Raw genomic sequence first — 27,198 nt, 5'->3', positions numbered from 1 at the left:
GAGAAAGTAGCAAAATCCTGTCTCTTTCATAGAATTTATACTCTGATGAAAGAAAAACAAGAAGGTAATATATTTTTAGTAGTCAGATAAGAATCATGAGGTATATGAACCAAAGTAAGAAAAAGAAACATGAGATGTGATCACTTAGGACAAATGGTCAGAGAAGACAGTCTTAGGTGGATTTGGTTTAATTCACCATACTGGGGATTCAATCCATGGCCTCGAGTGTGCTAGTCAAGTACTATGCCACAGGGCTACATTTGCAGTGGGATTATGAAGTGTTTACCTTGACATAGCTTGAGTTTTAGTTCCTGTTTTCAAAATTTTACATGTAATGGTGAATATGAAAATCTACATTTGAGAGTCTACATCACTCTTGGAAGCACAAATTTGGAAATTTATAGCTTGAAGCTGTTCACCCAAGGAGTTGATAAGAAAATGAGAAAAGTTCAGATTTAGCCTTGTGAAGCATGTTGTCAGACACCATGAAAATGAGGATCCAGCATAATGGTCTGCATTTGAGGAAGAGATGACATTCCTGGTCATGTCTCTGAGTGAACAAAGGGTTTCATGTTAAGAGCACAGACTTCTGTACGGGAGTGGAGTTTGAAGTTAGCATTCTCCTGGTGAATTTCATTACAAACAAGAAGAGGAGAAATGTTGAGAAGATTCCATTTTCTATGAACGTAGGAGAAAGCCGATAGTCCAGTGCACAACATAACATCATTTGGGAGAAGTTGACTATCAAGCATGGGTGGAAGTATACCTGGAAATAGGGTGACAATGCTGGGGCTGTTGTACTCAGAGCTAGAAAAGCACACTTTATAAAGATGGTGGGCTTCAAAGGTGGGTGTCCAGGGTGGTGGGATAAAAAAAAACTTATGTTTCTGAGAAGCAGAGTAAATAGTTAATTTTTAAAAACTTTTGTAGAAAGCAATTTTCATCTTTGGGAAAGAAGAGTTAAAACTCCCTAGATGCCTATAGTTTCATTGTCACTACAGGTGAGAATGAAATCTTAACAAACATGGATGCAAAACACAGTCCCAAAGCCATATTCCTGCTTAGGTGGCAGTCACTTGGCTCTCACTTGTACTCTGCAAGTAGCTGGTTCTGAAAATTCTTACACTGTTCAAAGTAGAATAATGAGAACAGAAGTGGAAGACTCCAGCATTGTCAAAACAATAGAATAGGGCGTGGAAGCCTAGCCCCCAGCAACTCCAGAAAGACCTGAGGGGTCAGAGGAGGGAGGGCAAGAAGTTCCTGCAATGGCTGTTGTAGTCACTGATGTCATATGGCAAAAGTATGAAACAATTTGCTACGTGGTGCTGCCCCTAAGGGTAGTTGGTTAGAACAGGGGTTGGGCATAGGGAATCAAGGGAAGTGACCTTGTTGAGACTTACCTGGCCCACTACTTCATCCTGTGCGACCCTGAGCAAGTCACTTCTCTGAACATGAGTTTCCTCAACTATAAATCTTCCAATGTTTCCCTGAGTATTCTTGATATATGTTAAATGCCAATCGCGGGGGGTCAGGGGGAGAAATGACCCAAACAATGTTATGCACATGTGAATAAATGAATAAAAAAAATAGAAAAAAGAATGACAAAAGGTGCATGTTGTTTCCAGTCATTTTTAACCGTGTTGTTTACTTCTACCTTTCCTTGTTAATTGGTCTACTGGATCATAAGGGTTTATTCTTTATTGAGCCTTCCTGTCTCACTCTAGTTTCTCCTGTGTGTAAAACAACTTGGAGTATCTTCGGCAGTGCTGGCTTGGTAGTGTGCATAAATTCCTTTAGTTTCTCTTTGTTGTGGAAGGTTTTCATTTCTTTCTGTAAAGATGATACTTTTGTTTAATAGACTACTCTAGGTTGACAGTTGCTCTTTTTTCAGGGCCTGAATTAAGTCACTCCATGACCTCCTTGTCTTTAGTGTTTGTATTGAGAAATTTACTGTTATTCTAATGGGTTTGCCTTTATATGTGACTTGTCCTTTCTCCTTTGCAGCTTTCAGTATTATTTCTTTGTTCTGCATACTGAGTGTTTTGATTAGTATATATTTGGGGGTGTTTCTTTTTGGTTTTGACAGTTTGATGATCTGTAAGTTTCATGAGCCTGGATGACTCTCTTAATCTTGAGATTTGTGAAGCGTTCCACTATTATTCTATTGAATATGCCTTTAATTTGTTTCTCTTCTCCTACACCCATGATTGTTTTGGTCTTGTCATGGTGTCCCCAAATGCCTTGGATTTTCCATTCATATTAGCATTTTTTGTGTTCTTTTACTGTTTGATCTAATTCCTACTTTGTCTTTTATTCCTGATAGTCTATTTTCATCTTGCTCCATACATGTGAGCAGGGAGGGTTCCTTGTTTGTTTTGTTGTGGTGGTTTTGTTTTTTTGATGGATCTAGGGGATGAATTCAGGGACTCACACTTTCTTGAAAGATTTTCTGCACGTTGAGCCATGCCCCCATTCTTCTTGCATTATGACCAGGCCAGCATGCACCACTATCTTCCTACTTACATTTCTCTCAGAGCTTGGATGTCAGGTGCATACCACACACCCAGCTTTTATTGATTACGATGACTTCTGGGAACTTTTTTCCCAAACTGATCTTTAACTATAAGCCTCCAGATCTCCACTTTCTGAATCCAGGATTACATGCTTGAGTTACTAAGTCCAGCTGAGAGGATGCCTCTTACATAGAGCCACTCCTCCAGGCTATTGCGGTGGATCAAGTGGTTAAACAATTGCTTACAAAGCACAAGACCCTGAGGTCAAACCCCAGTACCACCAAAAAAAGCAAACAAAAAACAAAACCCACCAGAACAGACAATAATAATAACAGCCACAAAAAATCCAGTCACTCTCTTCCCCAGTCTGTTAGGAATGCAGAGACTATGATGGCTACTCTGGATACAGTTGGACAGACCATGTCTATATCATGACAACCACCAAGCCCCTCCTTGCCTGGTAGTTCAAGAGTGGCAGGCCTGGGGTACAGCTACAGTCTTCTGCAAAGGGGTCTCTGCAAATATGGGTTTTGGAGCCCCACAAATAAATTGAATTTAAGACACTAGCTTCCTGGGTTTTGTTGTTGGAGGTAGTAGGGTTTGAAGTCAGGACTTTGCACTTGCTAGGCAGGCATGTTACCATTTGAGCTATGCCTCCAAGACACTAGTTCTCAACCCTGTTGTGAACTGGAACCACCTTAAGGGAATTGTTGTAACATGGGTACCTGACTCTTCTCCACAGAAGTGGGGCTCTTGGGCTCTGACAAGATCTAGAATCCCGCTCTGAGAGCACAGAGAAACTTCTGACTCTTGGTTATCACTTGGAGATAATGGGGATCAGCAGTGCCCAGCTCTGCACAGAGCCTGGTAGAGGCACAATGGGCCATTCATGTGCGGTCACTCACTGCTGAGTGTGGCTGCTCCATACCCAGGCATTCCTGAGAGCCAGTCAGGAGCCTGCACCAAGCCACAGAGACCTAGGCTGTTCCCCTACTCTAACATAGCTCTGAACTCTCACCCCAGAAAGTGTTGCACTGGTATCCCAGATATAGGAAGAGCCCTTGCTCTGCAACAGGAATGCCTGCTCCCTGTCACTAGTTCTATAACCACACAGAGTCTGCAGCCCTACATTTTCTATCTGTAAAGTCTGGGAATAAAGCCTCCTTAGAGGATGGGTGGAGAAGCAGAGTGCATCAAAACACCAACAAGCTGAAGGCATAGGAAGAAAAATGCCCACATTAAAAATTCCCATTGGTGCCTGACACCTGTGGCTCACACCTGTAATCCTAGGTACTCAGGAGGCAGTGATCAGGAGGATTGCACTTCAAAGCCAGCCTTGGAAAATAGTTTGTGAGACCCTATCTCAGAAAAACCCATCATCACAGAAAAGGGCTTGTGGAGTGGCTCAAGGGGTATGCCCTGAATTGAAAACACAGTAGCACAAACCAGTGGTGGCTTAAATCAATGTTAACAGTTCCTACTAATGTATAAAAACTATCACTTTGAATGATTTCACTCATGCAAATGCACCCAGTCTGACCCTTTTCCCCATCAAGTATTCAGCTGAAACCCTTTTTGTAACAAAGCATGGTGTAAACAAAGGGAAGGTAAAGTGTATTAGGGCCATGGGAATGTTGCTACTGAAATGGAAGAAGGGATGGCTTGGAAAGCTCTAGGCCAGTTTGGGGATTCTGGGAGGCTCCTTGGACCTAAGTGGGACGGGGCTTGAGCAAAACTCCACAACTTCGTGTACTGTCCTTTTTAATTAATTTTTTTTGTGGGATTCACGTTTGAACTGAGAGCTTTGTGTTTGCAAAGGAGACTTTCTACTACTAGAGCTACATCCCAGTCCATTTCCTATTTTCCTTTGGCTATTTTGGAGATAGGGTCATGCAACTATTTGCCTGGGCTTCCAAGAACTGAGATCCAATCTCAGCCTCCCAAAAGCTGGGATTGGAGGCTACAGGCCTGTATCCTGGTACCTGTTTAGGATTTATTGAAGTTTAAGATGCTTGGGGCATCATGTCCTTATGCAGAAACCAGACCCTGGGGAATGACTGATATGAAAGTTGAGAAAGAATTAGGACATGTCTCAAAAATCACTCAATACATGGCTATGAAAAACCCACAGGGGAGAAAATTTCAAAGTATAATGAGATCAAGATGACATTGCAATGGGCAAAAGGCCAAGTAGCCCACCTTAAGCTGAACAGACCACAGTAGTTTTTCTCTACTTGGAAGTAGGGCAGGGGACATAATGCATTTCAGGGCAAAGTTAATTTTCAGGTGGATCTGGGTCCCCCCACCCCCACCGCCCCACACACACATGGCAAGTGCCAGGGCTAGCAAGTCCCCCAACCTGCAGGTAGTAGTATATTTGCTCCCTGTTCAAGCTTCTACCTTCCCTGCTTTCCCAAGCACCCACAAAGAGGCTCCTGTTTTCCCAGGGCAGGCAGAAGTCATCAGCCTGTCCAGAGGCAGTTTTTCATTTATTTTTTTAAATAAAAAGCCTGTGTGAGGTGTGCGTCCCACCTTTTCTCTAAAACCACTGGTTGGGGGAGGGGAAAGAGAGAAAGAAGTGGGTCTGGCATAGAAACCCCCGCACAAATGCCCATTGCATTTCTAATTGATCAGGCCAAGTGGGGGTTAGAGACCTTGTATGATCTGCCACAGTGCGATTATTATAAGCAAAGGAAAGGATAGGGGAGGGTTTAAAGTTTATGGAGAAGGCATCTCACTTTAAATTTTTAGTGTGGTCTCCAACTCCTGGGTCAGGCCTCAGCTTGGTCCTAAGGTACTCAACACCTGTCCCTCCCTTGTCGTTCCAAGATCGAGCTGCTGCCAGGAGTGCTATGCTCCAGCCCAATCCCCCTTCATAATCTGTGATGATGACAATATAAAGGGAAAGAATGGAGATGTGTAAGAGCAGAGTATTTTCATACAACTGAAACTAAATGGATATTACTGCAACGAGGTTGCTATGAGTTTAAGATATTCATTGTAATCGCAAGGATGACCAGTAAGAAAAAAAAAAAATCTAAAAGGAATACAGAAAGGAAAGAAAATGGGAATCAAAATGGCACGGTACAAAAACTCAACTGAAAGGGCTATGATATAGCTCAGTGGTAGAGTCTTTTCCTGGCTTTTGTGAGGTCCTAGGGTAAAATTCCCTGGCCTGAAAATGGTGCTGCAGGAATGGAAAAAAATGCATATAAGACATACAGAAGTCAGATGCTGGTGGCTCAGATCTGTCATCCTAGCAATTGGGAGGCTGAAATATATGGAGGATCCCAGTTCAGGGCCAGAAAGGCAAATACTTCCAACATTCTAAATACTTCCCCCAGATAAAGAAAAAAAAAAAAAAAAAACCAGAGACAAATGGAGGGGACGGGAGGCTCAAGCAGTAGGTCGTCTGCTTTGCAAATACAGAGCCCTGAGGTCAAAGCTCAATTCCGGAAAAAGAAAAGTCATACGGTGAATAGCTAAATGGCAGGAGTTAGGCATTCCCTCTCAGCCATTGTATAAATACAAATGGGTTAAACTGTGCCAGTTAAATGACAGAGACTGGCAGAATGGATGTGAAAACCATGAGCCATATAAGCTGCATTCAGAGAGATTCAGTTTGACTACCAACATACACAAAGACAGAATGACAGAGAAAACTGGCTCCTTTAAATCAGTATATTTCAATAACGAGAATATTATCAAGCAAGGTAAACTTTACATCAAAAAGATAGCAAGAAAGGACAGTATATATTGGTAGAAGTTATAATTCACCAAGATACAACAATTTTATCATAATATCTCCCAATACATGAATACTCCCAATATATAGGAAGCAAAACTAGATGTAATACAGACTTTCACACATCATATCTGAGATCCATGGTAAAACAGAGAGCTTGACAAACACTATAAACCAGGCAGGCCTAGCAGGCTATACAGAACACTGCAACCAACCCCAACAGAATACATGTTCTTTTCAAGGGCTCATGGAACACTCTCCAGGACACATCATGTGTTAGGCAACAATTCTTAATACATGTAAAAGGACTGAAATCATATAGGATATTTTCTCACCCATCGTGGAATAAAACCAGAAATCAACAGCAGAAGGAAAACTGGAAATTTACATATAACAATAACATGTGCAAATAAATAACACACTCTTAAACAACCAGAGGGTCAAAAAGATCACAAAGGAAAGAAGATAACTAAGGACAATGGGAACAAAACCACAATGAATCAACATTTACTCACACAGTGAAATCAAAAGCCCTACTCAAGAGGCTTTTCTCCACACCTCTGTGAGAAAAGCAGAAAGATCTCCATTCAGCAAAAATGAAATCTAAACCCAAAGCTAGCAGAGGAAAGAAACAATAAATCAAGTAGAAAAGCAAAAGAAAAAGCAGTAACACAAAATATTGGTTTTTTGAGAAAAGCTAACAAACTTGACAAACTTTTAGCAAGACTAGCAAAGAAGTAGAGGAGTCAAGTAATAAAATTTGAAACTGAAGTGGGAACATTACTGTCAATACTGCAGAAATAAAAAGGGTTACAAGTACTATATAAAACTGCATGTCAATACCATACAATTGAGTACTATTCAGTCATAAGGAGGAATGGAGGACAGATAGGTGTGAGAACATGAACAAACCTTGTAGATTATGGTTCTACTTATAAGAGACAGAATTCATAGATATGCAGTAACCGTTACTAGGAGCTGATGGAGAGGGAAATGGGAAGTTAGCATTTCATGCATACAGGTTTCTATTTGGGTGATGAAAGAATCAGTGGTGCTGAAAACTGCTCCCTAGTTGCCAAACATTCTGGAAATTCTCATGTTTGAAACCCTCAAATCTATTCCCCAGGCCTTTATTTCCAAAATACTATGCCACAGGCTGGGCACAAGTGACTCAAGCCTGTAATCTTAGCTACTCAGGAGGCAGAGATCAGGAGGATCACTGTTCAAAGTCAGCCTGGGCAAACAGATCATGAGACCCTATCTCAAAAAAAAAAAAAAATCACAAAAAGTAAAGAGCCAAATACTCTGTCAGATCTGTCTAGACTGGATCATTCTCCTTCATCTCCCTTGTGCTCCTCTAAGCAAAATCTGTAGATGCTACAGGCAGTTAATTCTGAGGAGATCACGAGACTTATTTTTCCGTTGAAATACAATATGATGTAGGAGTATATCAGAGTGTAGCACACATGAACGATTTCCTACTGCTGGATGGACTTGCCTACTCTTAGGTTCACTTTATACATGCTAAACCTGATGTAAGATGTAGACACACTTAGAATTGTTGTAGCAGTCTGACAGGTGGAATCTTTTACCACTCACTTAGAGATTTGGGACAAGCTCTAAGAATTGTGTTTGATTTAAAGCCAAGTGTATAAAGAATGACAGGTACTCTAACTCCTTATGTTTGGTTTGCTTTTCCTAAGATACACCTAGGTATTTCGCTGCCTTGTATGTGTATGCACACTGCTATTTAAAGTATGTACCTTGCTGTCAGCATTTGGGACATACCAGGGACTGTAAACACAGTCTGGGGAGTCCCCAGTGAGCAGTGGTGGAGGTGGCAAAAGCATGACTTTGGCATCTGTTCTAGGATGGGAATTGGGGCCTGATCAGTTGCTGCCAGAACCACCACTATGGAACTTGTAGTCTGGTCTCCCTGGAGAGACCATGCTGCCTGGGTGAAATGGTCCAGTCCAAGACAGTACAAACTGAGATCTAAGATCAATGGAAACCCAATCAGAATTCAGAAAAGGCTTGTGGATGTGTTAAGGAAGTCAACACAGATCATAAGTGAAATAATAGGTCAATTATCAGTGGTCATAAAAAACATTCACTCTGCGACATACTATAGAAAGGTATACCCACTGTAATTTTGAGATATTCAAAAAGAACTCAAACACAGGGCAAATTGAGAAGGCAGGACTCAATTATCAAGAGAAGCGACCCACCTCTACAGACTCAGAGCCAGAGAAAACACCATACTGGAAAAAAGAATACTTTCTTCTTCTATCAATCATGTGGGCTGGGCTCAGGGATGTTCAGAATACCTGGAGATTTAAGCCTTCAGGACACACTGCTCACAGCTTCTCTGTATCCTATAAACACAGATCCTAACAGTGTCAGCAGCCCCAGGCTCACAAATTCAGTGATTACCAAGATTTCAGGGACAATGGACATTTACACCCCACCCTGAAAATGGGACCTCCTATGAAGACTGCATATGCAACCATGTATTATGGGCATACTGGTGGCCTGTTACTAAGATTCTGTGGGGAAGAAATTTTCGGTAGAAGAAAGTGACAGCCACCCCAAATAATCCTCTAAACAGGATGGAGATGGAATTTCTAATCGGGGGCATTATGGACAGAATTGTGTGTGAACCCAGGACCTCAAGCTTGGCAGGTAGATACTTACCACTTGAGTGATATCCCAAGCCTTTTTTTACAGTTATTTTTTCATATAGGGCCTCAGTTTCTACCCAGGGTGGCTTGGACTACAATCCTTCTACCTATGCCAATCACAAAACTAGGGTTGCAGCTGGGTACAGCTGTGGTGACACCTGGCTTATTAGTTGAGATGGAGTCTCGCTAACTCTCTGCACAGGATAGTCTTGAACCGCAATCCTCCACCCTCTACCTCCCAAATAGTTGGGAGTATATTTATGAGGCACTGCTTCCTGGCCCCCACATTTCTTTCATTCTCCCAAAACCTGACTTAGAGTTGAAAGAGGACAACACAGGTTTTCCTTCTGTTTGAATCTTCAGATAAACATGAACTGGATGAGTCTGTAAGGAACACCTCCCAAATTCATAAAGTGAGTAAGCAATAGTGGCTGTGTTTGCTGAAATGCACAGACTACACATAAAATGGCTGAACAGAGTAGGTTTCATTTCTCACATGTAACAAATGGATGGTGTTAGGCCAGTAGTGGAAAGTACTCTGTTCTCTTCATTTCTGTGTAAAATCACAGTGACTGAAAACACATAGCGCTCCCACCCGTGTCTTGTAAGACTGCAAGGTCACTGTTAAATTTAGGACTGGAAAGAATGTTCATCACTGGTGTCTTTGTCTCTACAGACAGCTGTGAACTGCTGGCCACAGAAAGAGGAGGCAGAGCTAGTCTCTTCCATTCAGGATTTTCCCACTGTGAGAATATGCTGATGTTTTCTGAGGTTTGATTTCTGAGAAATCTCTTCTACCTTCAGAAGACTCCTCTTTTGTGAGTGTTCTCATGCTTGCTGAGGTTTGACTTCTGGCCAAAGGTTTTTCCACACTGATTACACTGATAGGGCTTTTCCCCAGTGTGAATTCTCTCATGCACAATGAGGTTTGACTTCCGGCTAAACGTTTTTCCACACTGACTACACTGGTAGGGCTTCTCTCCAGTGTGAGTTCTCTCATGCCCGATGAGGTTTGACTTCCGGCCAAACGTTTTTCCACACTGACTACACTGATAGGGCTTCTCTCCAGTGTGAATCATCTTATGCCTAGTGAGTTGTAACTTTGACACAAAGGGTTTATGGCACTCAATACACTTAAAGGGCTTCTCCCCAGTGTGAATTCTCTCATGTGTGGTGAGGCGTGACTGACCCAAAAAGGTTTTACCACACTGATTGCACTTGTATGGGTTTTCCAAAGTGTGACACATCTCATGACTGCTGAGTCTTGATTTCCAGCCTGAGGTTTTTCCACGCTGATTACCCTGATAGGGCTTCTTTCCACTGTGAATTCTCTCATGCATCGTTAGGCTTACTTTCCAGCAAAATGCTTTCCCACACTCCTTACATTTATAGGGCTTCTCCCCAGTGTGAATTTTCTCATGTCCACTGAGGATTGACTTCCGATGAAATGATTTTCCACACTGACTACACTGATAAGGCTTCTCCTCAGCGTGAATTTTTTCATGGTCATTGAGGTGTGATTTCTGGCAAAAGGATTTTCCACACTGATTACACTGATAGGGCCTTTTCCCACTGTGAATCATCTCATGTCCAATGAGGTCTGACTTCCGGTGAAATGACTTACCACATTGTATACATTCATAGGGCTTCTCCCCAGTGTGAATTCTCTCATGCCCCGTGAGGTGCGATTTTCGGACAAAGGTTTTTCCACACTCATTACATTGATAGGGCCTTTCCCCAGTGTGAATTATCTCATGTGCAATGAGGTCTGAAGTTTGATGAAAGGCTTTTCCACACTGACTACACTGATAGGGCTTCTCCCCAGTGTGAATTATCTCATGCCTAGTGAGGTGTGATTTCCGGCCAAAGGTTTTTCCACACTCATTACATTGATAGGCCCTTACCCCAGTGTGAATTATCTCATGTATATTGAGGATATACTTCAAGTGAAAGGATTTTCCACACTGACTACACCGATGGGGCTTCTCTCCGGTGTGACTCATCTCATGCGTTGTGAGTTTTGACTTTGAGATAAAGGTTTTTTGACACTGAATACACTTATAGGGCTTCTCTCCAGTGTGAATAATCTCATGCATGGTGAGGTATGACATCCTAGCAAAGGTTTTACCACACTGACTGCACTTATAGGGCTTCTCTCCAGTGTGACTCAATTCGTGCCTACTGAGTTGCAACTTTGAGACAAAGGTTTTATGACACTGTCTGCACTTATAAGGCTTCTCTCCAGTGTGAATCAACTCATGCGTGGTGAGGTATGATTTCCTGGCAAAGGTTTTACCACACTGAGTGCACTTATAGGGCTTCTCCCCAGTGTGAAGTATCTCATGCTTGGTGAGATATGACTTCCTGTGAAAGGCTATTCCACACTGATTACACTGATAGGGCTTCTTCACACTGTGAAATATCTGATGCTGGGTAAGGTGTGACTTCTTGACAAAGTATTTTCCACACTGATTACACTGATAGGGTTTCTCACCAGCATACATCCCATCAGGCTTACTAGGGCGATATCTATTCTGACATTCACTCATCTCCTTGGGCTTCATTCCTAAAGAGCCTGCATTCTTTATAATCAGATTTGAAATATGGCTGGAACTCAAGTGAATGGCATGTCCTAATATAACTCGGTCCTTAGATGGTATGTTATTCATAGTGATTCCAGCTTGCCACAAACGTCTGTCTTGACTTTCCTCACTGGTCTCAATTATGACAGCCACCTTCTCGACATCTGAAGTGAGAAAAAAGAAAACAACCATATACATGAAACACAACTAAGCATTTCTATGGAATGTGCATGTGTACACAAAGGAGGTTCTTCCCCTCTTACTGGCATAAGCTTTCATAAAAACCACAACAGGTATTCGCTTGTACAGTTGTCTTCCCACTGACTTCAAGGAATAAATGACAGTAATAGATTTTATAATGTTGAACTGTTTTTCCTTGCTTCTTTCATTTTATTTGCATGTGGTAGTATTGGTTAAAATAGTCACCTACAGCCTAGGCATCATTTTCCATGGAATGTTTCTGCCCTGCCATTTCTTTCCTCTATGTTTTGACAATGCTGGGGTCTCCTGCTGCTGTTCTTCTCATTATTCTACTTTGATGAGTACAAGAATTTTTAGAACCAGCAACTTGCATAATACAAGTGAAGTCCGACTGATTGACACCACAGCAGGAACGTGACGTTGGTACAGCATTTGCATCTACAGTTGTTCAGCTTTCATTCTTACATGGGGAATAACTATATGTATCTAGGGAGTTTTTCAAACATAAAATGTCTTCTTTCCCATTCTATATTCCTACAAACTTCTAATTGAACCTCACTAACTCTGTTTCTCAGAAACATAAATTTTTTCTTCATCCCACCACCCTGGACACCCACCTATGAAGCCCATCATCTTTATACAGTGCTTTTCTTGCTCCTTCTAAGACCAAAAGCCCCAGTATCTCCCCTCTATTCCTGGTACAGACACCCAGGCTTGATAATCAATTTCTCCTGAATGATGTTATCTTGTGCACGGGACCGTCAACCCTCTCCTACTTTCATACAAAATGGAGTCTTCTCAACATTCCTCCTCCTCTTTCTTGTTCATACTGATACCCACTGAGAGAAGATGGAAATGCTAACATCAAATTGCACTCCCAAGCAGAGATGTGAGCTCCTCAACGTGAAGCCCTTGGTTCACTTGAGTGTCCTGGCTTTTCCACAGATGCAGACCCATATGCTGGATCCTCCCAAATCCATGGTGTCTGACATCATGGTTCACAAGGGTAAGTCTGGACTTTTCTCATTTTCTCATCCACTCCCCATGTGAACTGCTCTGTATAAGTTTAAATAACAGCTTCAAGCTAACCAACTTCCAAATTTGTGGTTCCAAGAGCGATATAGAGTCTCAAATGTAGATCTTCATATTCACCTATTATGTGTAAAATTTTGAAACCTCAAGCTATGTCAAGATGAACACTTCATAATCCCACTACAAATGTAGCCTAGTGGTACAACACTTGACCACCACCCTTGAGGCCCTGGATGCAATCCCCAGCACAGCAAATTCAAACAAACAAACTCCACCTAAGACTGTATTCTCTGACCAGCCTTTCTAAATGATGACATATCAAGTTTTCTTTTCTCACGCTGATGAAATATTGCTCATGGTTCTTACTTGACTACTTAAAGTACATTACTTCTTGCTTTTCTCTCAGCACACTACAAATTCAATGAAAAAGACATTATTTTCATAATTTCTTACATCATTACAACTATAAAATTGCCAGTGCTTAAAATCAGCTCCCGTACGATGTGATGAAGCATAAATATTTTACGAATAATTGTCAGGCAATACTAGTCCCTGAGACACCAGGCGTGGTGGGTGACAGGCACCTGTAATCCAATCCTTTAGGAGGCAGAAGCAGGAACATCCAGACTGCAAGGAAAGTCAGGGTCTATATCAGGTGTTTGTCTCAAAAAATTTTTTAAACCAGGTGCCAGAGGCTCACATCTCTAATCCTAGATCCTCGGGAGGCGGAGTTCAGAAATCCTGGCTAAAGGCCAGCCCCAGGCAAATAGATCACAGGACCCCACCTCAAAAATAACCACAGCCAAATGGACTGGAGTTGTGGCTCAAGTGATAGAGCACCTGGTCTGCAAGGGCCCGCCTGCTTCGGAAGCTCAAAACCCTGAATTCAACCCTGGTCCCACAAAAATTAATTAATTAATGAAAATGAAAAAATTATTATTAATTTATTACTAAATCTATTAATTTAGTAATAAATTAACTTATTACTTTTTAATTTATTAATGAAATTTGAGAAAATCCATGAGCATGGAGGGTGAGCCAACTCAGAAGACTGAGAAAGTAAATACCAAAGAAAAATGTCTAAGAGTAGGGTTTAGATTTGGGATAAAGGTAAAAAATATATGTGAGAGAGCCCTCCTTGGGGCATGTAACGCACAAGTTTGATGTGTGCGAGCACACCATCCTTAGGTCTGCAATCTGGAAGATAACCTGGGGAAGTCAGTGCAATACGGCCAACATCTGCTGGGCTCCCCTCTAATGCCCTCCTCACTCAGGACGCATTGACTCACCTGGTGGGCTCTGGCTTGCGGGTTCTTCTCCAATCCATGGCTCTGCTCCTTGCTCCAGCTTGAAGATCAGCTCAGGTTTGGTGACGCATTTGCCTGTTCATGCAAAACAAGGTAGGATTTCGTCAAACAATTAAGTCAGGTATTCCCGCCCCCCACTATCCATTTCTGCGATGACGGACATGTTCTGTACCTTTCTTACCAGCAAGGGAGCTGCCAGCCACAGCAACCACTTTAAAATACTTGGAACAGGACGAGTTTCACTGAGGACCTACATTTAAATTTTGATTTAATTTCTTTCTTTCTTCTTTTATTGATGTACTAGCATATTATAGTTGTACCAGGGGTACGCTGTGACATTTACCAAGTAGTTATAATAAACTCTCCCTCCCCCCATTCTTAGAACAGTTTCAACAGGTCTCATTGTCCCATTTTCTTACATGAATGCATAATACTTCCACAATATTCACCCCCCCACACTCCCTTTCCTTATGCCATACCACACACTGGCCTTCTTTTACCTTTCTTTCCTTCTTTCTTGAAAAACAAATTTTGTTTGTTTATGATGGTTATACAGGGAGTTTCACTGTGACACTTCCTTATTACATATATGTCTCATACCCTGAATTGTTTCATCGTCTCCATTTTAAATCAGGTTCTTTGAAGCAAGAAAAACCCTAGCTTTGGAACTACGCAATATAGGGGGACACGTGAGCTTTTCATGAGAGAGGGTGAACAACTGAGTTCTTCATGGGCTAGAAGTTTGCACCCAAATAGTTTTCATATATTTACTAAGAAGACAGCGCTTGCTCCTGAGGGCTACAGGGCGTTTCACTCACCCAAGGACACCAGGCTGCTGTAGGTCTCCAGCATCACCTCCCTGTACAGGGTCCTCTGAGCATGGTCCAGGTCCTGCCACTCCTCCCAGGTAAAGTCCACAGCCACGTCTTCAAACAACACTGACTCCTGGAATGCCATATTTCTTCTCAACTCACCAGCCGTTGGAATATGAAAGTTCTACTTCTGTATGTGGGAGTGGGGGTATTCTTATATGTATTTTGCAAAAAATGCCACTTGTTTTGCACTCTGTATGGTAAAGGAAAGTCACAGGAATGTACCGCCATTGTAATAATTTATTAAGTACTAAACAGTATTAAAAATATCGTAACGAAGTTTACCTCACAAGCCTAAAAACATACTTATACCAAGGGAATAAAGTATGAGTAAAAACAGGCCTGGTGGTACATGGCTGTAATTCCAGCACTGAACAGGATGATATAGTAGTATTGCGAGTTCAAGGCCAACCTGGGCTACATAGCAAGTTCCACTCTAAGTACAAAATAAAATAAATAAAATAAAAATTTGCTTCTTCAAGGAGCTTATGATCTGGCACGAAAAAGCCATTAAATATGCATCAAAACCCATAATCTGTTAGGGGAAGTGCGTTACAGCTTCAGTGTAAATGAAGCAGGGAAGGAGGACACACACTTCTATTTTGCATGATGAGTCTGCACTTCACTGAGAAGCCTAGGATTCTTTGCAAATGACTAATAAACTAAAAATATGCATGCAGGCATCACAACATTTTCTCCCTGCCTCCAAAAAGATTGCTGGTGTTCAGTTCAGGCATCTCTGCCATTTCCCAATCTACTGGTGTAAAATGAGAGGTCAGGTGAGAACAGCTGAGCAAACTGAGCAGATCTACATTCCAATACACTCATCCCTGGGAGGAGAATTGGAAAGGCTTAAGGGAGAGTTAAAGAGTAAGAAACCAGAGTGAGACGTCAGATCACAGAGAAGAAGTAACACTGCAGAACATAGAGATAACCTTCAAGGAGCCAAAAGAAAAGAAGGGCAGGAGCAGAATTTGGTAAGGACTTGTTGAATGAAGGGAAAAAGATACTCTACTTCCAGATGATCTGCATGACTGACATAACTTAAATACTGGCGCCGCAACATGTAATTTGGAAAATGGAAGAAGAATACTACAGCAGGCCTGGTGCTGCTGGCTCACATCTGTAACCTTAGTTACTCTGCAGGCAGAGACCAGCAGGATCCAGGTTTGAAGGTACCCCAGGCAAATACACTATCTCAAAAATACCCAACAGACACACGCAGAAGAAAAGGAGAACAACACCAAAACCAAAAAAAAAAAAAGAAAGAAAATACTCAATGTAAAAAAAAGGGCTAGCTGAGTACCAAAATGTTAAGAGCACCCGCCTAGCAAGCACAAGGCCCTGAGTTCAAACCCCAGCACTGCCAAAACAAAACAAAAACAAATCCAACAAAGTGGCACAGACTTGAACATATTACATTTGGCCATCTATGGGATGGCCAACTACCAATTTCATACATGATTCCAGAGTTCAGGAGAGAGATATAAGCTGAAGAAAATAACTTGCTAAGTTACAAAAGTTTCGTGCTGCCTAAACTTATCACAGAGAATGAAATGGACGGTCTTCAGAGAAGGAAAGTAACAAGAAAAACTAGAACAAGAAACTAGTATTTCCTGATAAGGGACAAGAAATAGACTACAAAGACCATGAAAGAATTTTCTGAGTTTGTCCTAAAATAAAGAAAATCTCAATGACAAGAACTCTGAGGCTTTCATGGTGGTGCATGTTTGTAATCCCAAGACTCAGAGGATCATGACTTCCACGCCAGCCTGGGCTACACAGTGACACCCTGTCTCAGAAAGAAAAAGGGAAAAAGAAGCTCCACTAACATAATTAAGTATATTCATATTCTATGAAGACAAATTCTTCCATGGTTCACATAGACATTGAGAAGGTTCCTTTTAAACTTTGACCCTGGACAATGCACGGTGGTATACACCTGTAATCCAAGCACTGAGGAGGTGAAGGCTAGAGTCTGAGCTACACAGAGCACATAAGGCCACTATGAGGTAAAGAGGGATCTTGCCTCAAAAACAAATAAATAAATCAACATACAAACACCAACATGGTATCTGTTCAGCTTTAGATAGGATATGAAATGCCATACAGGACCATGTGTGAAAGGCTAGGACCCAGTCCATGGTGGGACAGACAGGCGTTGGAATCTTTAAAACAAGTTTTGGAACTGTGTCCTGGAGCGCGTATTGTGACCTAGCCAATTCTTGTCTGCTTTTCCTTTCCTGGCTATGGGGTAAGCAGCATCCTCTGCCATGAGCTCTTGCCATGATGTATTTTGGGGCCTTGCACAGGACCAAAGGTAATGGAGCCAAGTGATAATGCACTGAAAACTCCAAAGCCAACAGACAATATAAATCTTTCCTCATTTTAAGCTGATTATCTGAGGTATTTTGTAATAATGATAAAAGCTGACAAACACAGGAAACTGTCACTCCATCCAAAAAATCAAATACAGAGCTGAAGGAACTGAAAATACAACAACTCTTCCTGAATCCAAAAGAGAGTCGAGGAGACAGAGCACACAGCACCAGTCTGTGTCATCCTATTATAGTAGCCTGAATAGAATAACACAGCTTGCCCTCCCTGATACCCTACCATATTACTAAATGTATTATTTCCAAGCATTCCTTGCATTTGCCATGATGTGTCAGGCTATGAAAAAAGTATTTCTACGTATATTACAAGGAAAAAAAAAAACCCACTACTTGAAGTGGTAGAGGATGCATCGGAACCAGACATGGCATTATCACAAAGCAAACATTTTTTTAAAACTCTGATCAAGGCACTAAGGAAGCTAATGGATAAACTACAGACAGCGTGCAAGGCCAGGTGGGCAAAACAAACTCCAACTGTGTATTGGCCAAAGGAAGTTCATTTAAACACAAACACATATGCCTGGCTCACACCTGTAATCCTAGCATCTGAGGAGGCAGAGGTCAGGAGGATCAAGGTTCAAGGTCAGCCTAGGCAAATAGCTCTGGAGACCCTATCTTGAAAATACTCAACACAAAACAGAGCTGAAAGAGTAACTGAAGTGGTAAAGCACCTAAGTAAGCATGAGGCCCTGAGTTCAAACCACAGTACCACCAAAACATAAGTAAGTATATATAAACACATATGAATTAAAAGGAAATGGGTGGAGACAGGGTGAATGTGAACACAGTACATTACATGCACCTATGTATATGGAAATGTCACAATGAAACACCTTTGGGAAATTAATCCACACTAAACAAGTGTTAATTAAAAAAAAAAAAAACAAATGCAGAAAATATATCATGCTTACACTAATCAAAGGAAAATAGGGGCTAGCAATGTAGCTGAGTTGTAGAGCAGGAGCCTGGAAAGTTACCAAGAAAGGGGGCATTAGGTAATAACACAGTGATCAGTTCTGCAACATGTAACAATTCTTAACAGGCATGCAACTAACAACAGACTCTGATCCTATGGGAGAGGAACATTATCAGAAGTGCAAGAGAAAGATGAACCCGCAAGCACAACTGGAGACTTCAACAATCCACTCTAAAAAAGGCAGACCCACACAGCGCAACTCAACAGTTGAGTTCAAGTGCATGTAACTGGCCACCAATAGATCACTGCTTCCAGCAACAGACTACACATTCTTCCCAAGTGCGTGTGGACCACCACCAACACAAGCCACCTTCTCAGCCTGAAAACACCTGTACAGATTTGAATGACTAGAAAGCACACAGTGTCTGCTCTCAGACCAGAGTGGTACAAATAACAAAAAGAAAACTGAAAAACTCCAAATATATGGAGATTAAACAACATACTTACAGATAGTAAAAACAGAACTCCCAAGAGAAATTCTTAATTTTGAACTAAATGAAAATGAAAGCACATTTTATGAAAATCTGAGGAAGCAGCAAAAACAGTGCTTAGAGGACAATTGATGGCAGCAATGTGTACAACAGACAAAACAAGGATTTAGAATCAATAATCCAAGTTCCTACCTTAGGGAACTATGCAGAGAAAGTAAAAATTAAAACCAGCAAAACGAGAAAAACAATAAGAAGAATTACAAGTGGAATCAGTGAAACTGAGACAGAAACTTGACAAAGAAAATCAGCAATGGAAAACAAGGGCTCCATAGAAACATCAATACAAAAAAATAAAGGCTTAGGCATTGGTGTCTCACTCCTGTAATCCTAGCTACTCAGGAAGCAGAGAACAGGAGGACTGCGGTTCAAAGTCAGCCCAGGCAAATAGTTCCTGAGACCCTATCTCGAAAAACCCTATACAAAAATAGGGCTCCTGGAGTGGCTCAAGGTGAAGGCTCTGAGTTCAAGTCCCAGTACTGCAAAAGAAAGAGGGAGGGAGGGAGGGAGGGAGGGAGGGAGGGAGGGAAGGAAGGAAGGAAGGAAGGAAGGAAGGAAGGAAGGAAGGAGAGAGAAACAATTTGGGTTATAATAAATACATACATGGAAATGTCACAAGGACACTCCCTGTGTATGTATCTAAAACAAAAATGACTTTTTTTTCATTTACAAAATCAGAGAGCTGGAGGGGAGAACAGGTCCTGCCTGGGGGTGTTTGTACAAGTGGGAGGGGGAGGAGATGTGGAAAGGACGTGGGAGGGTGAATATAGTGCAAATTCTAAGTACATCTGTATGTAAATGGAAAAATGAGACCTGTTGAAACTGTTCTGGGAATGGGGGAAGAGAGGTTAAAGAATGGTGGAGGCTGGTGAAGTCAAGTATGATATATTTGATATATTGCAAGAACTTCTGTAAATGGCACAACGTACCCCACCCAGAACAACAATAAAAAAAAGAAGAAAACCATACTAGCTGAAAAAAGGAAAATCATCAAACAAAATTCCCAGTTTTTGTGCCTCATGCCCAGCTACTTAGGAGACAGAGATGGACAGGATGACAGTTTGAGGTCAGGCTGGGGGTGGTGATGATAAGGAAACCCAGAGAGAGATCAAAGCCAGGGAAAAGGATCAAAGACAAGTAAAGCCCTTCCCCTTAGCCAGGGCCCCTGCATCCATCTATCTCATTAGAAACTATGGATGGCCTTCATCCACAGCTGTGCTGACATGATATACTATAGCCTTGAACAGCTAACCGCCAAGTCTGCTTCTGCTCTCCCCACTTGCTTGCTTGCTGCTTTTCTCAGTATAAAAACCTCAGCCACCCGGAGCTCGGGGGCCTGTGCCATTTTGGAGATATCCAAGTGCTGGTCCGCTAGCGTAATAAACCTTCCTTTCCTGCAACCACCTGGGTCAGTCATACTTTCTATACAGTTCCTGCAACAGTGCACATGATCCCAGCTACTTGCAAGGCTATAGGAAGGAGGACTGCATTCTCAAGCCAGCCCAGCAAAAACCATGAGATCCTATGTGAAAAATACCTAGAGTAAAAATGGCTTTGGGGCATGGTTCAAGTGGCAGAGAAGCTGCTGAGCACAAAGGAGACTCTGAGTTCAAACACAAGTACCACAAAAAAAAAAAAAATTAAAATCCTTAAGCATACAGTCAGGTTATGAGAAAATAAAAGAGAAAGGGCACAAAGTACTAGTAACAGAAATGAAAAAGGGATGTCACTACATATTCTGTGAACAGTAAAAGAATAACATGGGAATACTGTGAACAACTCTATGTCCACACATTCAATAGGCTATGTAAATGGAACAATTTCATAAAAGACACAATTTATCCAAATTCACAAGTTAAAAACACAGTGTGAACACATTTCTATTAAAGGAATTGAGGGCAAGGAGGGTGGGTGGCTCAAGGGATAGAATGTCTGCCTCTCAAGAACAAGGCCCTGAGATCAAACTCTACCAGCACACCAGAAAGAAGGTATTCAAAAAGCAACGAACAACCTTTCAAAAACAGAAAGCATGAGGTCCACAGGAGTTCACTGGTAAATTCAACCATGCATTACAGAACAAATTCTCTTAATTCTCTACAATCTCTTCTAGAGAACAGAAGCATAATCCGTACTTCTCAATTTATTCCGTAATGACAGCATTACCCTAACGCCAAAACCAAAAAAGGCTGGTAGAGTGGCTCAAGTGGTAGAGTACCTGCCTGTCAAACATGAGCACTTGAGTTCCCACCCAACTGCTGCTGGAAAAAAACAATATCCAGAAAGCCTCAATATTTGCAAATTAAATACTACACTTTGAAATAACCTGTGAGCCAAAGAAATATTCACAAGGGAAATGACAATGTACTTGTGACACATGTACACACTGTTACCAATGGCTTTCTGGAAGATTATATGGACCACAAGTCCTCTCCAATTCTTACCTCTGTGGTGGAAACATGAGCTTTGAGCCTTGCTTGCCCAGCCTCAGGGTCTTGGTTGGCCAATGGAACATGGCAAAGGTGGCATTTGGGCACTTCAGAGGTAAGGCTGAAAGAAGTCATGCGGCTTCACTCGTGTCTCTTGGAACACTAATTTTGTGGGATGCCAGTCACCAACTACCCTGCGACCTCCTTGGTGCACAACCCCACGGAAGTAGGTGTGCTTGTAGACAGCCCTAACAAGCCCCAAGAGCGTCTCCTCAAATGACAGCAACCCTTGGGTTTTCGGATGATCCTCCCCAGTTCTTAATTCACTTCATCTGTGCCTGAGATGAGCCAGGCACCAGAGTCTCCATAAATCATGGAGTGAAGACATAGTCACCACAATTTGAGCTGATTATTATTATTAATTTGGCGGCCCTAGGGTTTGAACAGAGGGCCCCACGCTTGCTAGGCAGACACTCTTACTACCACCTTCAGCCACTCCACCAGCTCAGAGAGGGTCTCAGGAACTATTTGCCAGGGACTGGTTTTGAAGTTCGAGCCTCCTGACCTCTGAAGTCCTGAGCAGCCAGGATTACAGGCATTTTGCATGTGCATCCACCTGAGCAGAGCTTTTACACAGATGAGAAAACTACAATCTGCAAACCAGGAGTATTACGGGAATAAAAAGCTACAATGTGCAGCACTGCTGGGAAACCAAGCAGAGGTGCGGCCTGCAGGACTCCTAATGCAAGCTGGAAGTGAGTCAGGACTCTTGGTGAGGATAAAAGCATCACTGAAACCTGGAGAAAAAGTTTTGTGGATCATAGACTGGAGAATATTCAGCAAAATTGCTACCTCTCACAGCATGGAACCCTGAGAGGGAGGCTTGCCGTCTCAGGGTCTGCCTAAGGTGACTTCTGGGAAGAAGGCGGAAAGGACTACCAGCCTCCTCTGTCTGTCTCTGAGAAAGATGAATTGAAGAAGACCATTCAACATTCAAAGGTTGCCTTAGAGAAGGGGAGGCCAGAGAACAAGGACCTGTCACAAAGAGCATGTGTGGGGGGAGAGGGGGTAGTTCCTGTCTAATAGATCTTGGTACATAGGAAGCGTGCCCCTTAAAAAGAGTGATTCCACTGTGTCATTGCCTGTGTCAAGAAAAAGAGTCAAAAAAAGTGAAAAGTAGGGACAACTAGGAGTGTAGCTCAGTGGTAGAGTGTATGCTTAGCATTCACGAGGCCCTGAGATCTACACACACACACACACACACACACACACACACACACACACAATGATAAGAGGAACATTGGATACTCTACTTAATGTAAGCAAGCCATAGGTGGAGAAAGTTTACCAACTGCAAACTGAGGCATTTCTTAAGAAAACATAACATCAACTCAGAATGGCAAGAGCCCAGAGAGCAGACTGAAGAGGCATGAGTTCTTTCCCAGGGAGGACTAGGCTGTAACCAACAAACTGGCCCAGGTGCTTGATGGAAATAAACACTCAGATCACTGTGTGCAGGGTGCCTCCCACAGACCCAAGCCCACCATGTTCATGCCACTGTCCCCATTGTGTGATGGGTATGTGTGGACAGGGAGATAATAAGCTACTATGATGTAGGGGTCCAGGGCATACAGGGCTAACGTGAAGACATGTAGGGGAGATGAGATCCAAACCTCCCTGCTCCCCAAAAGGGCCCTTTCATGGTTAACACTGCAGTGCTAATGGGCCCCACATCCTGCAAAGTAGGGTGATAACCAATGGCTACCACTTCTGAAAGCATGTGTGGTGTACCCCACCTGTCACCTGTAGTAACCCTTTAGGTGTTTTTCCCTACTTAAGGCTTCATTAATATTACTTGCATGTAATGCATACAATTTTAACACAGTGAATTATGGGAATGAACATGCACAATGAGAAATCCATTATATAACATCTGATTTTCTGCTAATTGCCATAAGGCCACTTGCTGAAACACCCAGGTTTTTTCCACCAGTCTGGCTCAATCCACATAAAACCACACAGACCCCAGGCAACTGCACTCTTGAGCTGCAAGGCTGTAGCCCTGGCTTCTCCTCTGATGGCGTTTCTTTCACTTTCCACTGTCAATATTCTTTGCCACACACTCCTTGTCTCTCAGATCAATTCTTTGATCTTGATGCCAGACAAGAGACTGATGTAATTGTTAGGCCCCAGATAACAACCAGAACCTGATTTAATTGACCTGCCCACCAGTGTCAAAACAGGAAGGTAAAGATCTCTGGAGGACTGAGAAGCCAAGTACATTTTGAACTCTGGCAAAATGTGAGTCATTTTTGGCCAGATGGCAAACTTCGTGCCCCTAGTGACCTTCCAGCTAGGACAAGAGACATCTTGTAGCTGACCATACTGCCTTGAAGCAGACCAGAGACACAAGAAACACCATGACACACACAACACAAGCCATACTGGTGTGTCTAGTTCCCTGACCATGAAAATTGTGACAGGTAGAGAGAAGTTCTATTTAAATCCGTCAGTTTTCGAAATGGAACATCTTAAGCGTCACTGGAGACCAGAGCAAATACCTTAGATTGAAACGTGGAGTTTGGAGGCTTAGATTTACCTTTAGGGTGCAAATAAGTGAATGGTAAAGCACATTTCGCAATTATGTTCTGCCTCAAAATACAACTGTGAATTTAAAATGTTCAACTAATGAACATTTTGTTCTTAACCAACTATAAACTACACAGTTAGAGTCCATAAACATAGCCATAGCTGCTGCAAACATCTATTTTTTGTTATTCATTCTTAAATAGTTAGCTAAAATATCGGTGAAATTAAAAGCAGCCTTTAAAGGAGTTTGTAAACGTGACAGATCCTTTTGAATTACATACAACTGTATATTAATAACAAGTACAAATATAGTCACTGAGAAACATACAAAAACAAGTTAGCAACTATGAAAATTTGTATTTCCTTTTTTTTTTTCTTTGCATATTTTTTCATTGACCTTTTCTCAAGTGTGTCCCACTAACTCCTGAACGCTTTCTTCTAGGGGCCCCCTGAGGATGTCACCATGTGCTCAGTTTAGAAACACTGTTCTGTGCAAACACACTCTTCAGGTTTTTCCAGGAATGACATCTGCAGTTACCATGTTTATTCATGAGCATGGTCAGATCCTCTGCCTACATGCACTGTATGCAAACAGTAGGACAAAATGAAAAGAATAAACAAAAATTGCACAAGTTCACACCAAATGAGATTAGACCCGACAGACAAGGAGCAGTCCAGGATTGAAGGTTGGTGCTGTATGTAGGGAAGTGTGAACCCCAGACAGCTAGATCCATGTAGGAGAACCACTGAGTGAGTAGAATGGGGCCCAGGATGAAGCCCTTGGTTGAGTTCTGTTAAGGAGCAGAAAAAGCAGAATTCAGGGCAACAGAGAAGACATCATGAGAAAGGCTGTGACAGGGACTAACAAAGAAGAATGTCAAGGAGCACATCACAAGCGGGAGCTTCAAATATGGTAAATGGTGATGGACGTGGACTACACTTAAGTTATTAAATGGGCTTTTGAATAGACAACACAGAGTGGGCTAAAGGACAAATGAACAGTGAGAAGATCTGCCAGGAAATTTAACTTTGAACAGTCTGCACGTGTACATGTGGAATGACAGACAGGTACAGAGTCACTGAAGAACCTGTGGTCTACTCAATCCTCCAGATATTCCAGGTTTTATCCACGAATCAAATATGGCCTTCCAAAAGCTGCCTCGGACCACAATTCCAGAAAAATTTATTAAGAGAGTATTGCATTAGCACCAGATAACCATTTCCACTGCAGAACTATAGAAGGGCTATTTCCACTCTCCACACCATCTATGAAAAGAAGTAAGGTGTTAGCCTTTGGTGAAGTTTTTACATCCCGTGAGAAGTTAGCATGCTCTCTTCTCAGGTAGCATTCAAATCATGTAACAAATGTGACTTCTTCTTGTCATGGCATCAGAAATACCAGAGATCAGGCCAGGCATGGTGGCACATACTCTTAACCCTAGATACTCTGGACTCAGAGATAGGAAAATTGTGGCTCAAAGCATACAGGAGCAAAAAAGTTATCAAGACCTCATCTCAAAATACAGGCTGGGTGTGATGCATCACACCTATAATCCCATCAACAAAGGAAGTGGACATAGGAGGATTATGGTGCCCCAGACAAAACACATATGACCTTTCCTGAAAAATAACTAAAGGAAAAAGGGTGTAGGTATGGCTCAAGTGGTAGAGCGCATGTCTAATAAGCACAGGGTTTTCAACCTCAATACTGAGACAAATTTGTACTCAACACAGATGTTTTTAACATCTTAACACCTGCTCACACGGTAGAGTGCCTGCTTAGCAAGTGGTAGAGTGTGCAGCCCTGAATTCAAACCCCAGTACTGAAGAACAAAAAACAAAAAGGAAAACCCTGCCAATGTCTGCATGTCAACTGTATCTTATTTATGTGCATTACCCTGAAGCTGTTTTACTCATTTCTACAATCCCATTTGTACTTACAGACTTCACAAATTCATCAATTACTATGTAAAACAAACTGAAGAATAAATGAACAACTCACTGGAAACTGGTTCATTTTTTTATTTCTCCTAGAAGCCCATTCTGGAGGTGTAGCTGAGAGAACAGCAGACTCATGAGCCAACAGGCAGTGTTTGGTCCTGATTCTCCTGCTCAAAACGCTACACATTAGCTGGATATAGTGAAAAAACAAAAACAAAAATAAAACAACCTCTCTGCCTCTCTGTAGGAGATTAGTCCCTTATACAAGAACAGGCAACAAAGTCCCCAGTGAAGACGTACCTGTTACTGTGAACAAAAGGGAACCATGCATGTTAAACTGGATCCCCTCCCTCTTGAAGGTATTTACTGCAAGCATAGAGCCCTGAGTTCAAACGCCAGCCCCCTTTAAAAACAGAGAAATTACTTTTAAAAAACATTATGTCTTTGCTAAAAATGCACCCGGGGCCCCCAGCACGACAATTAAAAAAAAAAATTTAAAGAGCATACTATTCAAAAAACCAAAAATGCATGGTGGGGGGCGGGGTTGCTAGATATGGTGGCACATGTCTTCAATCCCAGCTACACGGGAAGGTGAGGTAGGAGGAAGACCAGGGTCTGAGGATTTGGATTTCCCCAGACAAAAGCAAGAACTCTCTGAGTGCGGGGGCGTGGCACAAGCGCTAAAGCTGTTTCCTTCAAGGCCCCGAGTTCAAATCCCACCACCGCTAAACAAAACAAATGATAGCTTAAGGTAAAAAGACCCCATCTGAGAAATTAATTACAAGCAAAATAGGGTAGGGGTGAAGCTCAAGGGTGCAGTGCTTGCAAGGCGCTTCGTCCAAATCCCAGTACTGCCCAAAAACAGAAGAAATAAAGTCACTTGGGCTAAAGGAGGAACTAATCACTGTCCAGAGAACTCCAGAAGCCACTCCCACTGCAATTCCTCCTCTCTTCATGGAGACATGCATGCTGCAACTCCGTACTTTGCTGATGCTCGTGCGTAACAAATGTACCTGGACCTTGGGGGCAGCGTCCCCGTGACGGTTCCAGGAGGCGCCTCCGCGTACCCGCAAGACAACGATCTGCGCTGTGCCACTGACGCGCCCTGGCCACGAGGACGCCACCAGATGTGACACGACCAAGTGAGGAAAGGCTTTGCTCCAAGGTGCGCCTTCCTGGCCGCACTCACACACATGGCCGCTGCCACTTTCCCTCCCAGCCCGGCTCGGCTCCGCCCGCCACCTGTGTCACGGACCTGCGGGACGACCACCTGCATGTTCTGGCCAACACCTCCTCAGGGTCGCCGGTCCTGCACCCCCCCAGGGTCCACGTGGCCGCTTTCTCTCTCGCCCCAGCACAGACCTTCAGGGAATCCGTGGAGGAATTAAAAGTCCGCGGTAAAGGAACAACAGGACAGCAGTTCCAGGAACTTCCGGGCGGAAACTGGCG

The 27,198-nt window shown here is 42.5% G+C and overlaps 1 protein-coding gene across 7 annotated transcripts; it reads right to left on the bottom strand.

The window, feature by feature from the left end:
- Positions 1-6,179: 6,179 nt before the first annotated feature.
- Positions 6,180-27,197, bottom strand: LOC109688080 (uncharacterized). 7 transcript variants are annotated; one of them, XM_074057874.1, is made up of 5 exons: positions 27,005-27,196; positions 25,811-25,939; positions 14,880-15,126; positions 14,044-14,136; positions 6,180-11,685 (listed from the first exon to the last, which is right to left on the bottom strand). In XM_074057874.1, the coding sequence occupies exons 3-5, from the start codon at positions 15,016-15,018 to the stop codon at positions 9,740-9,742; spliced, it is 2,178 nt and encodes a 725-aa protein (XP_073913975.1). In that variant the 5' UTR covers positions 15,019-15,126; positions 25,811-25,939; positions 27,005-27,196; the 3' UTR covers positions 6,180-9,739. The 7 variants fall into 7 exon arrangements, with proteins under 7 accessions (XP_073913975.1, XP_073913974.1, XP_073913977.1 ...); XM_074057873.1 differs by lacking the exon at positions 27,005-27,196 and adding an exon at positions 26,050-26,152; XM_074057876.1 differs by lacking the exon at positions 25,811-25,939 and having other exon boundaries at positions 14,880-15,063; positions 27,005-27,197.
- Position 27,198: the final 1 nt, after the last annotated feature.

The sequence above is a fragment of the Castor canadensis genome, chromosome 16, assembly GCF_047511655.1.
Source record: "Castor canadensis chromosome 16, mCasCan1.hap1v2, whole genome shotgun sequence".
In the NCBI taxonomy this organism is placed as follows: domain Eukaryota; kingdom Metazoa; phylum Chordata; class Mammalia; order Rodentia; family Castoridae; genus Castor; species Castor canadensis.
This window is presented reverse-complemented; position numbering and strand designations above follow the sequence as displayed.

Coding starts and splice junctions, on each gene's coding strand:
- LOC109688080 (XM_020166365.2), bottom strand. CDS start 27,025: ATGCAGGTGGTCGTCCCGCAG. Junction 15,007..27,004: donor TGCAGGTGGTCGTCCCGCAG/GTCCGTGACACA, acceptor ATGGCATTCCAG/GAGTCAGTGTTGTTTGAAGA. Junction 11,686..14,043: donor CGCAAGCCAGAGCCCACCAG/GTGAGTCAATGC, acceptor TTCTCACTTCAG/ATGTCGAGAAGGTGGCTGTC.